At 41.6% G+C, this 22,409-nt stretch overlaps 2 protein-coding genes and 1 long non-coding RNA gene across 3 annotated transcripts in view; 2 read left to right on the forward strand and 1 right to left on the reverse strand.

Annotated features, from left to right (window-relative positions):
* kdm6ba (lysine (K)-specific demethylase 6B, a) overlaps positions 1 to 2,650 on the forward strand; it is a 76,229-nt gene extending 73,579 nt beyond the window's left edge. The window contains exons 20-23 of the mRNA XM_034290809.1: positions 335 to 476; positions 676 to 802; positions 1,040 to 1,213; positions 1,326 to 2,650. Of these exons, the coding sequence (XP_034146700.1) occupies positions 335 to 476; positions 676 to 802; positions 1,040 to 1,213; positions 1,326 to 1,349 (467 nt within the window). The 3' untranslated portion in view covers positions 1,350 to 2,650. The remainder of the gene's footprint in view (positions 1 to 334; positions 477 to 675; positions 803 to 1,039; positions 1,214 to 1,325) is intronic.
* Positions 2,651 to 10,541: 7,891 nt separating this feature from the next.
* Positions 10,542 to 17,346, forward strand: tmem88b (transmembrane protein 88 b). The gene is made up of 3 exons (XM_010900694.5): positions 10,542 to 11,053; positions 14,044 to 14,424; positions 16,443 to 17,346. Exons 2-3 carry the CDS (start codon positions 14,050 to 14,052, stop codon positions 16,731 to 16,733), a joined length of 666 nt encoding a protein of 221 aa, XP_010898996.1. The 5' UTR covers positions 10,542 to 11,053; positions 14,044 to 14,049; the 3' UTR covers positions 16,734 to 17,346.
* Positions 11,383 to 16,436, reverse strand: LOC109615000. Its single transcript, XR_002196026.3, has 3 exons — positions 14,896 to 16,436; positions 13,229 to 13,316; positions 11,383 to 12,102 (listed from the first exon to the last, which is right to left on the reverse strand). It is a non-coding gene; the product is annotated as an uncharacterized LOC109615000 (long non-coding RNA).
* Positions 17,347 to 22,409: the final 5,063 nt, after the last annotated feature.

A 22,409-nucleotide genomic window follows, 5' to 3' on the forward strand; every position in this document is an offset into this window, starting at 1 on the left:
AGGGATAGTTCAGAATTTCGCCAAATTGTTTTTGTTGTTTACTTGCCCAACGTCAGGGGAAACGATGAATGCCACTTTGCACGTCTCTGTGTTCATTCTGAAGGAAGTTAGAGGTTATTCTGTGTGCCAATGATAACTAGCTTTAGCGCGATAAGACTAGAATCCCAGCGATTTCCTAATACTTGTATTCATTGCTCTAATGCTAGTTAGCGATTACAGACCTTAAAGTTCTTTGAAACTGGATGCGGCGACAAAGTTGGTTTTTCATGGTATGAAAATAAAACCCGAACTATCCCTTTAATCCAACATTGTCTGTTTTCCCTGCCTTCCACAGCCTACCAGTACCAGCTGGCTCTGGAGAGGTTTGAGTGGAACGAGGTCAAGAATGTCAAGTCCATCGTCCCCATGATTCATGTGTCCTGGAATGTGGCCCGCACTGTCAAGATCACAGACCCGGACACATTTAAGATGATCAAGTGAGTAGACTTCAATAGACGGACCCAGTTATTCCTACTGCAAGGTGTTTATTATCCAGGTGGTTGATTTAGAAAGGACAAACCTGTACATACAATCTAAATCCATTCCAATTGAGTAAGCACTTTTTTCAAGTACAGACTCTATAGTTTTGTTTGTACTTAGAGCCAGCAAGGTACTAACCTCTTCTCCTTTTGTCAGACACTGCCTGCTGCAGTCCATGAAGCACATCCAGGTCCTAAGAGATCAGCTGGTGGCTGCCGGGAAGAAGATCTCATATCAGAGTCGTGTTAAAGACGAGCCAGCCTACTACTGCAATGAGTGTGACGTGAGTACCACCCCCTACTACCTTATCCGCACAAACCCCTAGAGGTGCTTAGGGGAAAGCGTGCCGTGATCTTCAACTCTCCTAAATCCACTGAGAATTGTGATGAAAAAGGGCTGTTGATTCAATTAGAAATTGGGGGAGACAAAGTGCTCCTCCCTGTGTGCCAGAACTAACCTACTCACCAGGTTTGGTGACCCCTGCCCGGATACTGAGTCGCTTTGTATGTTCTGTACCCAGGTGGAGGTGTTCAACCTGCTGTTTGTGACATCCGAGAGTGGCAGCAGAAAGACCTACGTGGTCCACTGTGAGGACTGCGCCCGCCAGAAGAGCCCTGGACTCTCCAGTGCCGTTGTGGTGTTGGAGCAGTACCGCATGGAGGAGCTCATGAGCACGTACGACGCATTCACCCTGGTGAGCAGAGAGAAACACTTAACCAGAAAACCCCCGTGTGCCCAGGCTGTTATATACAAACTGACCATCTGAAGAGAGCTGGTTTGACATTTGGTTTGCTCTCGCTCCACAGGCAGCTGCCCCCGGTACCCGGTGATGAAGCTCCTCTCCCTCCACGTCCCTCAGCCATAACCAAAACTCCTGCAAGACAGGACCAAACACACCTTTGAAAACTTTCTATTAACCTCTTTCCTTCATTATTATTATTTTTTTCTACTACTGCTAGTATTTGCCGATCGAAACAGCCAATCGAAAACCAGTTTACTACTCATCATCACTGTTTACAAAACCAAACTGCCAATCAAACTCCAGTTTACTCTTGTCGTCAACGGTGCTTAAGACCAGCATTCTGGTTTCCAGAGGACTTGAAAAAAAAAAAAATGGAAAAGGTAGTTGGTGCTAACTGCCATTGAACAAGCAATGGAGTGATTGTTATCAATGGCATGAATTTTGTTTTTTCTGGTATTCTTTAATTTTTGTTGTCTTGAATACTGATATTTGTAAATGCTGTTTGTATTTTGGTGGGGTGTTGTTGTTTTTGAAGAAAAATAATTTATTGTTTTTTTTAAGACTAGATCAGCCTAGATATACACCACATTGGCCTTGTAACTTGTACTTAGAAGATAAATGAGATGGAAAATACTAATAATAGAGAGATAAACATTTTTCTAAAAGCATTAAGAATAAGAAACAAAAAGTTTGGAATGCTTCGAGACATACGGGTTTTAAATACATTTTTCTTATTTTTATTTGACTTATTTTGTAAATCTTGTTTTTACAAATGTATCATTGTATTTCCTCGGGAGAAAGAGAGATGATTCAATTTTCACACCTCTTTGAGTACATCAGGTCTTTGTTTCAATAATTGCTTCCATTTTGCATCATTATAATTTTTTCTGTTGGTGTAATTGTTGAACCTTGAATTTAGTTTTTTGCTTAATATACAGATTTAATCTTTTTGTCTTCTGGATTTGACATTGTATATTCTTTTTATTTAAATAGTTTTTCTATTTATTGGATGTCAATGTTCTCCCCTTTTAATTAGGGTTGTACAAGTTTGAAAGTTTTTTTATGGTGATTCTGAGCCCTCTGTTACAACTAAAATGTTGTTAGAGAAGGACAATGTTTTCTCTGGTGCTTCTTCTGGTTCTCATATATATATATATATATATATATATATATGATGATGATATTTCTAATGAATCTAATTTCACCTTCCCTTGTAGTTTCTAGAATACACAGCTGAGGTAGAGAGTTGACTAACGGAATACTGTCTTTGTAATGCGTGGAGAGAAAACAAAACTACATTTTCTGAACTCTGAAATCGTAATTTTCTTTTTCTTTTTTTAAGGGGCTTTAGATGAGAATAATGATTTTTAATAAAAAACATTATTATAATCTGTTGAAATATTGATTTATGTACTAGAAAGGTGCTACAGTTCTCTAAACTATTTCAGTTTTTTCCTCCCTTTTTAAAATGAGAATTCTATTTTTCCTGTTGCAATATACCTTTCCCCTTTCCTTCTCTTTGTGGTCATTTATTTAAAACTGCACTGTTTAGAGAATACACACGTACACACAAACTGAGCCAGACATGTCTTAAACACTTTGTGAATTTGTGTGATATTACTATGACTTATTAATAAATGCTTTCAATAAAGCTAAAACTGTGCATATAGTTCATTTTAACAGAATGATACAAACCCCATTTGAACTGCCAACACAGTGAAAGTAGTGTTTGAGACATTTGTATAAAAAGACCACTTCTTATACCTCCCCCTGTCAGTCCATCACCTGTTGGAAACTGTATGCAAATAATTGTAGTAGTAATAGTTATTCGAATTATTGGCACCCTAGGTAAATATGAACAATGGAAGTCTTTCAAAAATCTAATTATCTGCTTCATCTTACAGTCAAAATATATGAATGTAACCGTTCGAGTGACAACTGTTCAAACGTGGGAAAAAAATCTAAAATATGCATGTTATTTACACAATTATTGCCTCCCTCAGAAATCTTACGAACAAAATCTAATGATGTGTATGTACATTTTTTATCCTTGGGAAATCTTCAATTGTACATCCATATTTCACCGGGGAATAAACAATAGGTGACACAGGCTAAACTCCCATAACATGGGAAAGGCCTGAGAACACATGAGGGAAAAGGGTGTCCTTAAATCAGACCATATCTCTAAAACGACAGCTACACCCCCTCCTCCAATGTCAACAGTTTATTTGGAAGGGTTGCCAGAAGGCGGCTTCTTTTGTCACAAAAACATAAGCACTTCAGGTTTGCTAAATGTAATTGTAACTTTGCAACCAAGTTCTATGGTCGGATAAAACTAATACTGAGCTTCTTGGTCAAACACCAGACCATGGGCTTGAAAATAGCCATCATCATAGGTATTGCAATGGACATCACAGTCTCCTGATTTAAATCCCATTGAAAAGTTTTGGGATGAGTTTAAAAGGAGACTCCACAGGTTTGGACCAAGGACCAGGAAGGATCTGGAGAGTTGCTGGACAATTGTTCTCAGATCTGTTCCTGTGTGTTCTCCCACCTCATAATTGCACATATCAAACATTGTAGATGACTCTGAGCTGTCAGCTTGGCAAAGGGACCATACAAAGTACTAAATGCAGGGGTGCCAATACATTTTTTTTTTATTGTTTTTTTTCGTGTTTATCATTTTCACTCAAAAGGTTTGACTTAATCTATTTCTTTTTAGTCTAAGATCAAGCTGATAAATATGTCATACTTACCTAGGGGCACCAATAATTCTGGAGGCGCTGTATTTCTTATATGGAATCTGAAAATGTGTGTTTAATCTGGCAGTCTATTCATTTGGACTGTTCAATCAGAGAAAGGAAAAAGGTTGACTGTTTATTCTTCCATGGTGTTTTTAAACAAGTTATCTAACTTCCTGCCTGCAGCTGATTGGCTGACAGACTGACCAGTGACTTAGGTGTGAGGGGATTTGTGAGTGTGAGGAGCAGACCTGTTTCATTGGAGCCTGGATCAAGTTGTCCTTCCAAACTGGATGTACAAGTAGGAGACTGATTGAAGAGCCAACTTTAACCGAGAAACAGGCTTTTATGGCCACGGTCTAACTCCAGATCGGATAACAATAACGAGCACTCCACAAATCTTTCCTGTATGGTGGCGAGCACACATTGAATCCAATTTGAAGTATATCTAAAAAACCTAAGAAGTTCTTCAGCCACATGCAAACCATGAAAAAGGGTGGTTTAGACTTTCAATTTTAGACTTTAGGTGGTTTACAGTTATATGGTGGATCGTATCCAAGGTAAACTAAGACAGGAAACAGGTCCGAACCAATGTTACTGTTTGCCAGATAGCCACAGGGGTAGGAAACAGCAGGAAGAAGCAGCCCGGATTTAACGATAGTTAAAATGTCAGTTTGCCCAGATAATTTCCCTGACATGGACAACACAAATGTATGGATAATTTCTGTGAGCTTATAGGAAAGGACTACCTCTGAATGTAGCTGAATGACAAAGCTGAATTGATCAACTAAAATTTGGGGAACACTGAGGTAGAACAAATGAACAAAAGGCTATTAATATTAATATTAAAAAAATCTATGTATCCAGATACAGTGGGGAGAACAAGTATTTGATACACTGCAGATTTTGCAGGTTTTCCCACTTACAGAGCATGTAGGTCTATAATTTCTATCGGTACTCTTCAACTGTGAGAGACGGAATCTAAAACAAAAATCCAGAAAATCACATTGTATGATTTTTAAATAATTAATTTGCATTTTATTGCATGACATAAGTATTTGATCACCTACCAACCAGTAAGAATTCCGGCTCTCACAGACCTGTTAGATTTTCTTTAAGAAGCCCTCCTGTTCTCCACTCATTACCTGTATTAACTGCACCGGTTTGAACTTGTTACCTGTATAAAAGACACCTAAACTGGATGAGTACAACCCCAAGAACACCACCCCACCAGTGAAGCATGGAGGTGGAAACATCATTCTTTGGGGATGCTTTTCTGCAAAGGGGATCTGGAGAAACCTGAAGGATCTGGAGAAGGTCTGTATGGAGGAGTGGGCCAAAATCCCTGCTGCAGTGTGTGCAAACCTGCTCAAGAACTACAGGAAACATATGATCTCTGTAATTGTAAACAAAGGTTTCTGTACCAAATATTAAATTCTGCTTTTCTGATATATCAAATACTTGTCATGCAATAAAATGCTATTTAATTACTTAAAAATCACACAATGTGATTTTCTGGATTTTTGTTTTAGATTCCATCATTCACAGTTGAAGAGTACCTATGATAAAAATGACAGACTTCTACATGCTTTGTAAGTAGGAAAACCTGCAAAATCGGCAGTGTATCAAATACTTGTTCTCCCCACTGTAACTGAACACTGTTCAGGTCCTATTCTTCTTCTGTACAACAGCTACAGTTCCTTGGGAAAATATTCAGACCTCATGAGTTGTTTTATATATACAGCTATGAGACCACTGCACCTTTTTCTTTCCTTTCCAAAAAAGTTGAAAAGGAAGATTTTGAGTGAGGAACAGAAGCCTTTTGCAGTGGTCTCTTAATTTTTTTACACTTCTGTTCCTCACTCAAAACCTTCCTTTTCAACATTTTTGCAAAGGAAAGAAAAGGGTGCATTGGTCTAAAAAAAGAATATTTACACATTATGTATTATAATGACAAATGGCCTAAATAATGAAGTACATTAGCAATATATTTTTTATTTTGTATAAATTGGCATGGATTTCATTATGGGGTATTGTGTCTAAATTAATGACAAAAAAAATGTGGTGTGTGTGAAGGGGTCAGAAAACAGAATTAAAAGCTGTGTACATTCTCATTCTCGGTTATTTCAGAGAAGTGAGTCATTTGTCCCTGTATTCTGGACAGCAGAGACACACAGAATATTAGTGTCCCATCCTGTGACCTTGAGTTGAAGAGGTCAGCGAGGGTTCTAGGACAGAGGAATGCTGGACAGACCCGAGGATATCCTGCTTCCACAGGAAGTCACATCCGGCATCCACAGGGCCTGATAGGACAGACACAGGGCATGTGGTGATGATCAGCTGGCTCTGGGGTCTGGTGTGAACATCATATTGTTGGGACTAATGATGGGAAAATCTTTGAAGCTATTGTTGCTCCTTGTTGTACCGGGGGTTAATATAGCCAATTCTTTGACTATGAAGATAGCTATAATGAATTTATAATGTCCCAGATTATATCAATAAAATACAGATTGTGGATACGTCACTCACTTGACTTCCTTTCTTTAAGGTGTATAATGTCAACACGTCAGACAGGAGGACTGATTGATAGCCCAATGGTTCCATATATTTCGTCTACCATAACGCTTCAATGGTTGCTGAACTAGGTGGTTTGTCAGACGCACCAAACGAAAATGGGTGGTTTTAGTGTAAGAACAATTGATTTTCTCAACGTTTGATAAAACTCGCCCAATTAGATAAATAACACTAAAATTAATATTTTGCAATCATTTTTTTTTAACAAAAAACACTACTGCAATTTCCATGCACATCACTCATTTTAATCACTCACTTTAATGGCTGGTGTTGCCCCTTTGGCAGAAACGCATGTAGGCGTTTCTTGTGACATCTTGTCTATTATTCTTACATCCACTGGGAGGAATTCTTGTCCACTCTTGTTACAGAACTGCACAAACGTTGAGTTTGAGGGTTTTCTATAAAGTACAGCCTGCTTCAAGCCCTTCAATTACATAACTTTATTTTCATTCAACAGATTCTCTTACCCAGAGTGACTAACAGTTTATTGTTAAACCATTCTGTTGTGGATTGGTGAGTGTTTTGGATAACTGTCCTGTCGCTAAATACATTTTTGGTTCAGTTCCATTTATTTTTTTTGTAATGGCCTCACATTGTCTTCAAGAAATCTCTGATACAACGTGACTGAATGATCTCTCGCGACCATGCTTAATGGTTGGTATGAGGTTCTGTGCAAAGGCTTGTTTTCCCCAAACATCTGGCATTGCAGCCAAATACACATTTGACTTGACGTTTCAGAGTACATTGTTCCAGATTTCAATGATCATCACCCAAGGGTTATCTGAACCTCCATTCTGCAAATTATTTTTGGAGAACAGCTTCCCCCATCCTGACCACCTGGACACATTTGTTCAGTCTCTTTCTGGCAGCTGACCCGCATGTTTCGAAATTGTTTGGGGCATGATATGCCTCAAGAGCCATGGATGTTACCCGGTTTCTTATTTTTAATTTCTTTGAACCTTTAAGTGACCTTGTGGGTTGAACTTGGTGAGACCACTTATCCATGATAGATTGAATTTTGCAGATTATCTTTTGGAAAGTTGAGTGATCGACTTCAAATGTCTTAACCGCTTCCTGAGTCAAGGCAATTAATGATCTGAGGGAATGTATGGTAAAGACAATACTACAGGTTTAGAGTTGGGCATTCTTTACACACTTTTTTTCCTAGATTGGGACCTTCTTTAGGAGGTTCAAACACATGCTTGCACTGTGTCCCAGAGGCAATGGCATAGAACATTTCGAAACATTTTGACATTCAGACATTTGATGGGGACACCCCCAATAAGTAGGGGTGTATTTACTTTTTCCAAACAACAAAACTACAGTGGATATAAAAAGTCTACACACCCCTGTTAAAATTCCAGGTTCTTGAGATGTAAAAGAATGAGACAAAGATAAATTATGTCAGAACTTTTTCCACCCTTAATGGGACCCATAACGTGGACAATTCAATTGAAAAACAAACTGAAACCTTTGAGGGGGATAAAACTCACAATAACCTGGTTGCATAAGTGTGCACACCCTCTTATAACTGGGGATGTGGCTGTGTTCAGAATTAACCAATCACATTCAAACTAAAAAGAAGTCCTTACATACCAGCCATCATTTAAAGTTACTCTGATGAATCACAGATTAAAGTTCAGTTGTTGTAGTAGGATTTTCCTGATATTTTCTTAGTTGCATCTCAGAGCAAAATCCATGGTCCGCAGAGAGCTTCCAAAGCATCAGAGGGATCTCATTGTTGAAAGATATCAGTCAGGAAAAGGGTACAAAATAATTTCCAAAGCGTTAGATATACCATGGAGCACAGTGAAGGCAGTCATCATCAAGTGGAGAAAATATGGCACAACAGAGACATTAACAAGAACTGGACATCCCTCCAATATTATTGAAAAGACGAGAAGAAAACTGGTCAGGGAGGCTACCAAGAGGCCTACAGCAAGGAACTGCAGGAATTTCTGGCAAGTACTGGCTGTGTGCTACATGTGACAACAATCTCCCGTATTCTTCATATGAATGGACTATGGGGTAGGGTTGCAAGACGGAACCTTTTCTTACAAAGAAAAACATCCAAGCCCAGCTGAAGTATGCAAAAACAAACTTCAAGTCCCCCAAAAGCACGTGGGAAAATGTGTTATGGTCTGATGAAACCAAGGTTGAACTTTCTGGCCATAATTCCAAAAGGTATGTTTGGCGCAAAAACAACATTGAACATCACCCAAAGAACACCATACCCACAGTGAAGCATGGTGGTGGCAGCATCATGCTTTGGGACTGTTTTTTTTCAGCTGGAACCGGGGCCTTAGTCAGAGTGGAGGGAATTATGAACAGTTCCAAACACCAGGCATGATTTATTTTTGTCTCATTCTTTTACATGACTAAAACCTGGCATTTTATCAGGGGTGTGTAGACTTTTTATATCTACTGTACATTTGTTTGTACATGCGAGAAGGGTTTGTACAAATGTTGTTTTCGAAGAAGGGTTTTCGAGAAGTTTTCGAGAAGGGTTTGTACAAATGTTGTTTTTCATTGCCATTTGTTATTAAAGGACTAAAGTAATTAAATGACTTATTTGTCAACAATGTTGAATATTAGATGATATTTCTTTATGTAACAACAGAAAAGCAAATTTTTCTGCGGGTGCGCCTACGTCCTCCAAGCCCTGTAAACACGGCAAATACTTGGTTACCTTGTGAGCTATCAGGGTTGTGTGATGCCACATTGGGTCAGACTCCTAGCCACCAATTCAACCACAGTTGGGTTTCAGAAGCTATTTTCTCCTTTGCTTATTTCTTCTCTCCCTCTTCATCAACAAGCCATCTGATTGCATTTTGTAAACCACATCCTTCTCTTCCATCCTGTCTACGACGCTGACTCATCTTCAAGTCGGGCTCTTGTCAGCATGTAGGCTGCAGTAGACTTGGTGAAGATAAAATAACGCAATAACAAAAAAGCTGCGTCTACAGTGAAGATGAGGAACTTGCCAGTCTGCTCAGATAGAAATAAAAAGCCATATTTCTGGAGAGATCTGGGGTAAAGCCCAGTGGAGGGCAAATGCAAAAAAAATACTGACCAGCTCAAAGGAGACAAGAGTGAAGACAGAAAATAGGGACAGAATCTGATCAGACAAGAGTAGTGACTTTGTGATCTGGACTGACTCCATTATCAGCTCCCCCCACCCTCTTCCACCAATGCTTCCACTTGATCCCTCAGACCTCCGCTTCCTGACTTTCTTTTTCATCCTGAATCAGAAAACCCTGCAGTGACGTCTCTCTCTCCAAACTTTGTAACATCTTTCCCATCTCTGTCAAGCATATCTCTGTCATCTCCTTCATCCTCCGTGCCGCTTTCATCCTCTGTTTCTCTGGTTCTCGCTCTATCTAGGGTCTTAGCAGGAATCCGGGGCCCAGCCCTAAATCGCTATCAGAGTGGGGCAACGTGGACCCACCCATCCCCTCCAACTGCAATGCTGCTCTCTCATCAGTATCTAAAACAGCGGCTGACCAGTGGGCCAGGGTCAGAGCTAGAAGGGTTAGCATTGGTGCTAGAATGGTTACGGACACTGTTGTATAAGTGGTGTTCTTCCACAATATAACGCCCATCTGTACAGTTAGCCTAACCAAACAAAAGGAGGGGCTGTGATATGGTGGCATCTGTTAACGGTATTGCAATGCCTTGGCTCCGCCCCTGAACGCTGATTAGAACACAGCAGCTATTTAAACAATCACTTTGTCTCTCTCCTTCACTCTGTCACTCCCCAAGCCTCCATCATCTCTCAGGTGATCAGAAAAGCCGTTTCGCTCCAACCCCAAAAACACCCCAACCCGCCTCATTACCCAAAACCTCCAGGAGAGAAAACGGTGGCACCGCGTATGAGTGGGAGAGGGGGGCGTGGGGGAACACGGGATGTTTGAGTAAAGGAAGGGGCGGGAAGCGGGAGGTAGAAGGGAGAGAGGGAGGGAGGGAGAGAAAGACATCCCCCTAACTCCTCAAGTAGGGCTCGTGTATCAAACGGAGTGAGAGAGAGGAGGGACGCAGAGAGGTCTGGGATATTTCTAAAGAGCGGAGGCCTAAACGGCTGTCAGAGACGACAGCGTTCCTTTCAGATACGGAGGACTGACTCCAGTCACGACTGGGCGGAGGGAGCCGACACTCCAAGTGACCCCGACGGACGAGCGAGGCTGCAGAGAACACGGCAGGAGATTACCACCAGATCTACATAACACCATCACTACACTCAACTAACACCGGGGACAGATCTCAGCCAATACAGGCCAGCTTACAAGTGAGGACCCAGACAGGCAGGTCTGAGGGGAAGGACAAGAGAAAACCTGCAAAAAGCCTATGAAAGTTGGCCATCAGCTTGGATAAGCGGTTAGCTGAAGGAGACTACCACTGCCACAGCGAGAAGGGAAGAGAACCCGGGGAAGAGAACCGGCTGGGAACAGAAAGAGGCTCTGCCAGGCCCCGCGTCAATGTGAGTGAAAGCATGCAGTTACGGGGAGGGAGTTTAAAACGTTCACAAAGATCTGCAGCATTTTTTAAATCGTCCGCACACAATTAAATGCGTGGATATTCAAGTTAGAGAGGGGGGGTGGGGGGGTCAATGTGTACAGCTGCCAGTCAAAAGACAATAAAAACTTGGAACAATAGTGCTCCTTCAGAATGTCCTAGATTAGATAATAGGTTTTAAGAATATTTTCTTAAAACCTATAAGGCTCTGGTTGAATGTAGTTCAGTGGTATTAGCAACTGTAAAGTAACATGAAAGAAAATTATTCAGACATGCCTATAGAGCGTGCAAAAAGATTGATTTAGGTTGCCGGGATCGAGGAACAATGATGAATCGTTTCAGAAATAATAACACTCCCAACGGACATAAACCAAGTGGAGCGGCCAAGTGGAGGTCTATTTCAGATCGTGGCACAATGTCCGACTCTTCCTGCCCTCATGGCCTTACCTGAACAACACTTGACAAACAATAGTTGACTGACGTGGAGTGTAAACACCCGTCCAGGCAGATGTTTTCCGCAGCATAGTCAGACTCAGGGTTAAAGGTCAAATGGGGGAGCCTGGAGATGTTCGTTTGTTGGGAGAACGTTAAAAGGGGTGGAACTAAAAAGACAAGTGTCCAGACATAAAACTGCACCTGTGGAAGGGCGGTTAAGCCACACGCAGTACATAAGAACTGAGACTAGCAAATTGGCGCAAAGAAATACTGCTTCAGTTGTCCAGAGAGTGCTTGAACACCACCAAATCATATTATTTTCTTTCTTTTGATATTATTTGTATTATTTGTGGAATATTGCACAGTACATCAGGTTAACACAGCATCTGAACTAACAGTGTTGTGCTATAACATGACTACTTGGATGTCTCCAGACAGATTTATCACATTGGGGCAGAGTGGTGCTGAGTGCTGTCCAGGTCAGGGGTATTCCTGGACGCAAGGCAGGCAGCTGACCTCAGTCCATTGTTCAGGCTGGTCAGGTCAATGCTTAGTTAGCACGGGGGAGGGGACGCTATCCTGTCGCAGATAACACAATGTCAGTTAAGAGTGGGAATGAAGCAGATTCACAGAAACCTGTTCGGGTCATTTGCAAAAGTCATTTAAAAAGTGTCTCAGTCTACTACTACATTGACTTGACATTTGTCTCAGTCTACTACTACATTGACTTGACACTTGTCTCAGTCTACTACTACATTGACTTGACATTTGTCTCAGTCTACTACTACATTGACTTGACACTTGTCTCAGTCTACTACTACATTGACTTGACACTTGTCTCAGTCTACTACTACATTGACTTGACATTTGTCTCAGTCTACTACTACATTGACTTGACATTTGTCTCAGTCTACTACTACATTGACTTGACATTTGTCTCAGTCTACTACTACATTGACTTGACATTTGTCTCAGTCTACTACTACATTGACTTGACATTTGTCTCAGTCTACTACTACATTGACTTGACATTTGTCTCAGTCTACTACTACATTGACTTGACACTTGTCTCAGTCTACTACTACATTGGTGTCCCTGTCTACTATTGGTCTTGGTGTACTATATTGAGTTCCTGGGGTGTGTTTAGCATACTGGACAAGTCTAAAAACAGAGTAAAGGGTTAGTTAATCACATCATTCTTCTAGACTAGAGAATTTTTTTAGACATGAACTCCACAATCAGACCAAGCATGAGTACACTCGCACACGCGCACACTTTCTCTCTCACACACACACACACACACACACACACGTTTGTTTTTAAATCCTCACGGGGACCTGAAAAACTAAATTGCATGTTCCCTTGCCCTAATCTTATCCCTTACCCTAACCTAAACCTAACCTCAATAAAGTAACATTTATGCCTACATTTATCTAGATCTAATGCCTAGCCTTAACCCAAAACTTAAACAACGCCTGGACCTTAAAGAACCTCCAATTCTAACTCTAAAATGTATTGTAAGTTTGACCCTAAACCCTGAGCCTGAAATTTAGTTTTGCCTCATGGGGCCCTCAAAAATGTCCCCACGAGGCATGTTTTTCAGGTTTTACTATACTTATGGGTACATTTTGTCCCCACGAGGATATAAAAAGCACACACACACACACGTGTAAACAGTCTTTGAGTTTGTACTCTTGCCCTTCACCTTATCCATCATCATCCTCCGTTCACCCACTTCTGGCAATTAGGTTCCTTCCCTCTGGGCCAATCTGCTTTCAGATAACCATCCTGCTCTGATAGATGATATGAGAGTTTACAAATTACGTTGGGCACCCAGCCTTCCTGTTCCTCTACCAGACTACTCTAACCTCACTCTGAACTCTTGGCCATTCTACCTTTGAAGAATAAACTCTGAGCTATGATTTTGATGGGGACCAGGGAACCGTGTCAGAGACGACTTTGAGAAAGAGACAAAAAATTACATTTAAATGAAAATACTTTATAGTTTAAATTAGTTTAAATTATATACATCCAGAGTGCTGTTGAAGAACAAGGACCCTGTTATAGATGTTCAAACTTGTTCAGCCAAGAAACAAAGATCCATTATATAGGTTTCTTGGCTGAACCAGTTTGAACACCTATAACGGATCATGCTTCTTGGCTGAACCAGTTTGAACATCTGGAACGGATCTTGTTTCTTGGCTGAACCAGTTTGAAAGTCTATAACGGATCTTGTTTCTTGGCTGAACCCGTTTGAAAGTCTATAACGGATCTTGTTTCTTGGCTGAACCCGTTTGAAAGTCTATAACGGATCTTGTTTCTTGGCTGAACCCGTTTGAAAGTCTATAACGGATCTTGTTTCTTGGCTGAACCCGTTTGAACAAGAACCGTTATAGACGTTCAAACGGGTTCAGCCAAGAAACAAGATCCGTTCCAGACGTTCCGTGCAGCTGTGTTGTCCTGTACTGTTTATAATCCATCCAACGTGGCTGACCTCCACCTCTCCCTCCCCCACACCAGATCATCATGAGTATGATCGGCACCCTGGAGAAGGGGGCGCACCACCAGGCCCTGGACCTGTCTGAGGAGCTGTCTCCCCACCACCACCACCATCACCACCACCTCCAGCATTCCAACTCCATGGCCTCCACTGCCCCTGCGGGATCTCCCTCCGGCGTGGTGGTGCCGCCCCCGTACTCCGCAGCCGAGAGCGGGGGAACCGTCAGCGACGCCCCCCTGGAGCTCCGGGGCTCTCTGGACTGCTGGGCGTGCTCGGTGCTGGTGACGGCCCAGAACCTGGTGATTGCTGGGATCAACGCCTGCCTAGCCGGACTGGTGTTCGGACTCATCCTGACGCCCGCCATCGTCATGGTGGTCTTCGGGTTCCTCTGTCACTCTACGGTGAGATGGGAAGGGCCAGGTCTACAGGGCGCGCGTGTGCACGTGTGGAGCTGCACAGATTTAAATGGCTTCGGGGGAGTTATGAATTCGTCACCTCTCCTTTTCAAGTGTAGTGGGAATATGGTGGAGAGGTCAACTCACGCATTCCTCTGACATGATATATAATAAAATATAATGTATCTGACTGAAGGAGCGTTTGCTTACAAAATCCTAACACACAGGCCTTCCTTTAGTAACCAGATAAGAGATCTAATTAATTACACCATATCAACATACTATTAAGGGAGTAACATACTGACAATTCACGAATTGCCACACAGTAAACCCTAAAACTCCCACCAAAACATTCCCCACCCAAAAGTTTGAAATAGTTTAGCAGATGATCAGGGTGACGTTTGGCCTCCTGTAATGGGTTTCATAAGCAGATTATGCTGAGGGTTCCTCGAATGTTTAAGATCAGGGAATTCTTACCCAAAATGGCACATCTTTTGGCCATGTAGGGGCCCTGGAATTCTGGTCACATGTGGCTCACCAAATGCCGCAGCCTGGTTTTTCAGACTGGACAGATCAGGAGACAGTGTTGAGTCAGTGGTGAAACCTTTAGAGAAGACAGACAGGTGGGGATTAGCCAGCCTAGCTGGCCCCACATCTGTGTCTCAGCCAGCTCCTATAAATCTAAGACTGGTCTATTTTCTCAAACACACACACAGGTTCACAGAGAAGACTCACACTCACACAAACACAATGCACCCTGAAGAACTCGGACACATGCAAACACACATCTGAAACATGCAAACACACATCTGACCCCAGTAAAGTCCAACTAGTTTTGGGTACCAGCCTGCCAGTGCTACAGGTCCTCATGGTGAGAGTTGGAATGGGAATAAGACATACTGGTCTGAATAGCTTACTAATGATCAGGGGTGTATATTCAGAGACGTTACAGATTAGACTCCACTCTGACCAATTAGAAATCATGTGACACCAGATTAAGAAGAGATTAAGGAGGAGAGAGAGAGAGAAAGATCGAGAGACAGAAAGAGAGAGGGGGGGGGGTTGGAGAAAGGAACGGAGGAAGGAATGTTAAAGCTAGCTCAAAAGCTGCCTGTCACAAAATGGTGAATACCACCAACTCTGAAAATCCCTTATCAATTCTGAAAAGAGCGGACGTTCAGTAACCAGTTCCATTCACTTTTAACTTGGAAATTTAAGACCTAGACACACAACTCGATGAACATAAACAACATGTTATTTTGGCTATATGACATAAAAATCCTTGATGAGGCCTCCGAGTAAAAACAAACAGACATTCTTGTCCCTCCCTCTACCCCTCAACCTCCAGCACCCCTCTTGGCACCTCCTCCATCCCCCCCCCTCTGTTCGTAGCACACGGTGATAAGCACCCGGCCCTCAATGTTCCCTGCCCGTTCCTCACAGATTCTCCTCCACCCCTTCTCCCACACCCTAACTACATACCACAACATCATTGAATATGAACTTCCGTGGGTATTACACTGACGTTCCACAGCCGAGGTATAACAGTCTGTTACACACAGTTGTGCTATGGAAAGGCCCAGTGGTGGAGAGTAGGAGTGTGTGAAAACCAAACACATAGGGCTTGTGAATGTTGCTGAATCTGTGTGTGTGTGTGTGTGTGTGTGTGTGTCAGACTGCAATCTGCTCTGTGTCTGTCCTCACCTAAGACACACGTTCCACCAGTGGCACATCATTGTCTTCCTGCATCTCGTTCTCTCATCCCATCTGGTCTTCCATCCTTCTGTTCTCAGAACACACCAACAGCAAACCAAACCTCCCGACTGTGGAAAACCACAGCTTGTTAAAGAACACTTTGACGGTTGCATTTACGTAACATTACCAGTGTCAACATACAGTTGTAACAACATTCATAATCTTGGATAAAAGAGCGGGCGGCTATTCTTCTTTGTCCGCTAAACATTCAAGGGAAAAACAAAACCACAGAAAACAACACGTAACAAAACTTCCACTCCCGCCTCCAGGTGCGTCCTCACGGGACCTCCCGCTACTGTTCGGACCTGCTGAGCGACGGAGGCTGCGTGGCCCTCCTGGTGGTGGGTTTCCTCCTGGTCACGCCCCTCCTGGTCCTGGCTCTGGCCGCTTACTGTCGTCTGGCCCGCCACCTCCAGCTGGGCCTCTGCTTCATACCGTACTCCAGGGCCGTCTACAAGAACCTGCCCGCCACACAGCACCGGGGCCTGGCCGGAGGCTGCTGCGGAGGGGCCAGCGGGGCTGGAGGGGAGGGAGCCAGGAAGGGAAAGGTCTGGGTGTAAGGCGAGGGAGGGAACAGAGCCTAAAGGAGGGAGGACAGAATGTAAGAAGGGTAGAATGGCGTTAGAAAAGGGAGGAGGACAAACGTCACAGGTCACATCTGTGGAGCCTACAGTACCACAGGTTAATGAACAGTGTAACCCACTCCTTTGGGAGGAAAACATACGTCCTGCCTGACTTCAAACCCCCGTCACACCAGGCCAATTTAAGGTAAAAGTCGACTTTCAACTTTTGTAACAGATTGATAGTAATACTAAAATGAACAGCAGTGTCTTAGAGGCACTGGGCAGGACGGAGTACAAGTCAACAGCATACATCTCAACCACACTGAAAGCTATGTTTCGTTTCCTCAGTGAAACACTGGACATTGTGTTAAACGGTTAAACGTGAAGACTGTCACTGTTTTGTGTTCATTAAGTTAACATTGGATTCAACACAATATATTTAAGCATTTATCCACTGTACAGGACCTATATCTTTGTTTACTATTGTTTTGTCCAGTTAATTAACTACAATGAGTTAAAGAATAAACATACTAACTACTGTTGCCACGAATACTACTGTTTCTTATACGCATTCTAGTATTTTTTTCAAATATAACCTACTTGAAATCAATTGGAGTGTTTTCATTTTTATTAAAAGAATTTGAGTTCGTTTTAGGTATGCACGCATGCAAACCTGATCAATATATCAATAACATGTTTAAATACTACTGCCTCCAGATTGGAGATGTTATTGTATTACTAAATTACAACTAGTAGGTGAAAAAAACATCATGTGCAAAATCAAGAAGTGTTGTCCAACTCACGCGTTCCTCTGAAATGATATACAGGTGCTGGTCATAAAATTAGAATATCATCAAAAAGTTGATTTATTTCAGTAATTCCATTAAAAAGTGAAACTTGTATAATGTATACATTCATTCTACACAGACCGATATATTTCAAGTGTTAATTAATTTCAATTTTGATTATTATAACTGACAACTAATGAAAACCCCAAATTCAGTATCTCAGAAAATTAGAATATTGTGAAAAAGTTCAATATTGAAGACACCTGGTGCCACACTCTAATCAGCTAATTAACCCAAAACACCTGCAAAGGCCTTTAAATGGTCTCTCAGTCTAGTTCTGTAGGCAACACAAGCATGGGGAAGACTGCTGACTTAACAGCTGTCCAAAAGACGACCATTGACACCTTGCACAAGGAGGGCAAGACACAAAAGGTCATAGCTAAAGAGGCTGACTGTTTACAGAGCTCTGTGTCCAAGCACATTAATAGAGAGGCGAAGGGAAGGAAAAGATGTGGTAGAAAAAAGTGTACAAGCAATAGGGATAACCGCACCCTGGAGAGGATTGTGAAACAAAACCCATTCAAAAATGTGGGGAGATTCACAAAGAGTGGACTGCAGCTGGAGTCAGTGATTCAAGAACCACCACTCACAGACGTACGCAAGACATGGGTTTCAGCTGTCGCATTCCTTGTGTCAAGCCACTCTTGAACAAGACACAGCGTCAGAAGTGTCTCGCCTGGGCTAAAGACAAAAAGGACTGGACTGCTGCTGAGTATTGTTCTCAAGGTCTTAGAGTCTGGAGGAAGAGAGGACAGGCACAGTATCCACATTGCTTGAAGTCCAGTGTAAAGTTTCCACAGTCAGTGATGGTTTGGGGTGCCATGTCATCTGCTGGTATTGGTCCACTGTGTTTTCTGAGGTCCAAGGTCAACGCAGCCGTCTACCAGGAAGATTTAGAGCAATTCATGCTTCCTGCTGCTGACCAACTTTATGGAGATGCAGATTTCATTTTCCAACTGGACTTGGCACCTGCACACAGTGCCAAAGCTACCAGTACCTGGTTTAAGGACAACGGTATCCCTGTTCTTAATTGGCCAGCAAACTTGCCTGACCGTAAACCCTATAGAAAATCTATGGGGCATTGTGTAGAGGAAGATGCGATACGCCAGACCCAACAATGCAGAAGAGCTGAAGGCCACCATCAGAGCAACCTGGGCTCTCATAACACCTGAGCAGTGCCACAGACTGATCGACTCCATGCCACGCCGCATTGCTGCAGTAATTCAGACAAAAGGAGCCCCAACTAAGTATTGAGTGCTGTACATGCTCATACTTTTCATGTTCATTCTTTTCAGATGGCCAACATTTCAAAAAATACTTTTTTTGTATTGGTCTTAAGTAAAATTAAAATTTTCTGAGATACTGAATTTGGGATTTTCATTAGTTGTCAGTTATAATCATCACCATTAAAAGAAATACAAATTTGGAATATATCAGTCTGTGTGTAATGAAAGAATATAATATACAAGTTTGACTTTTTGAATGGAATTACTGAAATAAATCCACTTTTTTATGATATTCAAATTTTATGACCAGCACCTGTATAATTAAATATAATCTGAATCTGTAACTGACTGAAGGAGAGTTTGCTTACAAAATCCTAACATACAGGCCTTACTTTAGTAACCAGATAAGAGATCTAATTAATTACACCATATCAACATACTAATAAGCGAGTAACATACTGACAATTCACAAGTTGCCACACAGTAAACCCTAAAACTCCCACCAAAACATTCCCCATCCAAAAGTTTGAAATAGTTCAGCAGATGATTAGGGTGACGTTTGGCCTTCTGTAATGGGTTTTATAAGGGTTTAAAAATCTAGTTCAATAAAAAACTCCAATGAGCTGTTTTTTTTTGTCCTACACCAGACTTAATCAGTGTTTGTGAAACCTTATACTAAGGATCAAATATTTATGATCTTAAGATTTTATTCGTTGGTAGAGTAATTAGTAATGAAATGAAATCATTTTTAAATAATATCAATTATTAATCAAATTCAAACTGGCCAAAAAGCATCCACATGAGCACAACGCCAAAACAGATGGACCGCCATCTCTGTGCGTTCGTCACAGAAGGTACGATTATAAGATGTTTAACTTATTCATGTAGAGATTTGCAGGATAATGTCTAGGGATCATCTGAAAAGAAACGTCTTTGACATAGTTCAATAAAAAGTGCAGGTGGGACAACAACCAGCCTGTCCCCCAACATACAATCTCTAAAAACAGTCCCCCCCCGGGCACGACACAGGGAGAATCTCCCAGAGGGGTACGAGCGTGAGGTTTAGCCTCATTTTGTTGGGGTCTCCCTCTTAGAAACTCGGTAATTTCACCCTCGGGCTAAGCCATGAATCGTTCGTCACCAAGAGCGCAGTGTGCACGGTCCATGTTCCATTCCTGTTCACGGCACCAGCAGCATCTGCTTTTTAGCTTGATGGCACCATCAAGAACATATGCACATGTTTTATAACACGAAAGGAGTTGATTTTTAAATGATAACGGTCCCTTTTAAGTGACAGAACAGAACTAGATTTTGATCAATTCATTAAGAGTATGTTATGTTATGCACACTTGCTTATTACCTCCGTTTTCACTTATAGGACTATATGAAAAGCTTGGGTTCACCATAGTAAGAACCAATACTGCCCTTAACTTGAATAATGTGCACATCAATCTGATTCATTCAAAATGTAGTTGATATGTTAAACTTCTGATAATGTTAAATTAGAGCAAAGGCTCTGGCAAGCATGGAACACAACCCTTTTTTGTATCACTAATGCTTAATTAGTACTGAATGTACTATCCATTAAAGTCTACAGTTCAGACATCCTGAATACAACTATGTTTCTATGTTAAAATGACAGACACCAAATTGATTTTCACAAAACATCATTTTCCAATTTCTTTACAACAAATTCTCCTGGAGTTCACAGAGAACCCTATAACAATAGCCAGGGATCTGCAGTCCTTTCTTGCCTTGGCTAAGGTCAGTGCACCTGGATGATCCACTTAGGGGTGGACTCACTTTTGTTGCCAGCGGTTTAGACATTAATGGCTGTGTGTTGTGTTATTTTGAGGGGACAGCAAATTTACAAGTGTAATTTCTTCAGTGTTGTCACATGAAAAGATATACTCAAATATTTACAAAAATTTGTGGGGTGTACTCACTTTTGTGAGATACTGTATCTTAGGGTAGCTCTCGGCATATGGGACTTGCAAGGGCGTTTTTTCCCCCCAAACTGTTAAAACATTACGGCCTACCCAAAATCTGGCAAAATGTGTCCAAGTATGATTATTTCCTTGACTAAGGCAAACCTTCACGATTAGTGTTAAAAACACTGCCTTTAGTTTAGATACAATTTCAGGGGCTGCCTTTCCCCCATTATCCAGGGACCTGTACATCATCTCCCTTTTTAGTTTCTCCTGCTGTCCACCCAAAATAAACTGAAACATGGTTCTTCTTAAACGCGCCATAAGCCTATGAGGGATGTGGAAGGTGCCAGGAAAGTCATCTGGGAAAGAAGCTCTGATTTTACCAAGATTTTTCCTGTCAGAGTCAGATCTCTATCTGCCCATTGCATTAGGTTTCCATTTATTTTAGGTAACCTCAATTCCCAATTAGAAATATCTTTCCTAATTTGGGCACCAAGCACTTTAATCCTCTCGTTTCTTTCAATCAAACCATTATCTTTTTTGGTTCCTTCCAACTACGGTAAAGAATTTCGCTTTTTGTGTCTTATTTACCCTGGTCCTTGAAACTATAGAAAACTTGTCACATATAAGTATTGTTTCCCTTATTGACCTGTCATCTAAAAGCAGAAGGTTTAGGTCATCCAAATAAAGGGATAACTTTGCCTCTCTGCCAAAACTGCCTGGGATTTGTAGACCTCTGATCCTTACATTTTGTTTTACTGCACATGCTAGGGATTCTATGGCCAAAACAAACAAAATAGGGGAAAGAGGACAACCTTGGTGAACCCCAGAGCTTACATTGAAAGGGGATGCTGCTTTCCCGTTCACCATCACCCTGCTTTTGCATCCCGCATAAAGACGATTAACCCAAGACCTAAACATTGGGCCAAAACTGAGTTTAGACAGTAATGCCTTCAAATACTGGTGGTTAATACTGTCAACAGCCTTTTCTAAGTCCAGCCACAAGGGAAGACTGCAGTCTTGGCAGAAAAGATGCACATCCCTGATCAGAGCTAAAGTATCACTCATACTGCGACCAGGGATACCACAAGTCTGGTCAACCCCAACCCCCCTGCTCACTACGGACTGGGCCCGGAAAAATAAGGCCTTTGCTAATATTTTCACCTCAACCCCAAGCAGTGTCAGGGGTCTCCAGTTCTTAAAAAAAACTCACCTTTATACAAAAGGGAAATACTACTTTCCCCCAAAGAGTAAGGGAGATGGCCCTTAACAAGGCTTTCTTTGTACATGACCAGTAAAGGGTCTTTGAGTTGGTCTCAAATGGTAGAGTAAAACTCCTGTGGTAGACCATCAGGGCCTGAGGTCTTATTATTCTGCATATTATTATTATTCGTGCCTTAGTTATTTCCACAATAGTCTTTCTCCAAAAACAGAATTACCTTCTCTTGATAGAGTTCTGAGTAGAAATTCTGAACAATGCTAGGAATGATATTAACATCACATACGTATTCACCATTCTTATCTAATACAGATTTAATCCCATGCTTTGAATTTGATAGTTTCTTAAAAAAGCAGCGTGTGCACTTTTCATTTTCTTCTAAATGTTGAAATGTTGAACCCTCTACTTTTATCAAATGACAACCTCATCATTTCCTTTTTAAGGCTTAC

The sequence above is a fragment of the Esox lucius genome, chromosome 24 (assembly GCF_011004845.1).
Source record: "Esox lucius isolate fEsoLuc1 chromosome 24, fEsoLuc1.pri, whole genome shotgun sequence".
Taxonomy (NCBI): domain Eukaryota; kingdom Metazoa; phylum Chordata; class Actinopteri; order Esociformes; family Esocidae; genus Esox; species Esox lucius.

Excerpts from the sequence above, each read along its gene's own strand:
- tmem88b (XM_010900694.5), top strand. The coding sequence starts at position 14,050 with ATGAGTATGATCGGCACCCTGGAGAAGGGGGCGCACCACCAGGCCCTG. Across the intron at positions 14,425-16,442 it reads GGTTCCTCTGTCACTCTACG|GTGCGTCCTCACGGGACCTC; the intron begins GTGAGATGGGAA and ends TCCCGCCTCCAG.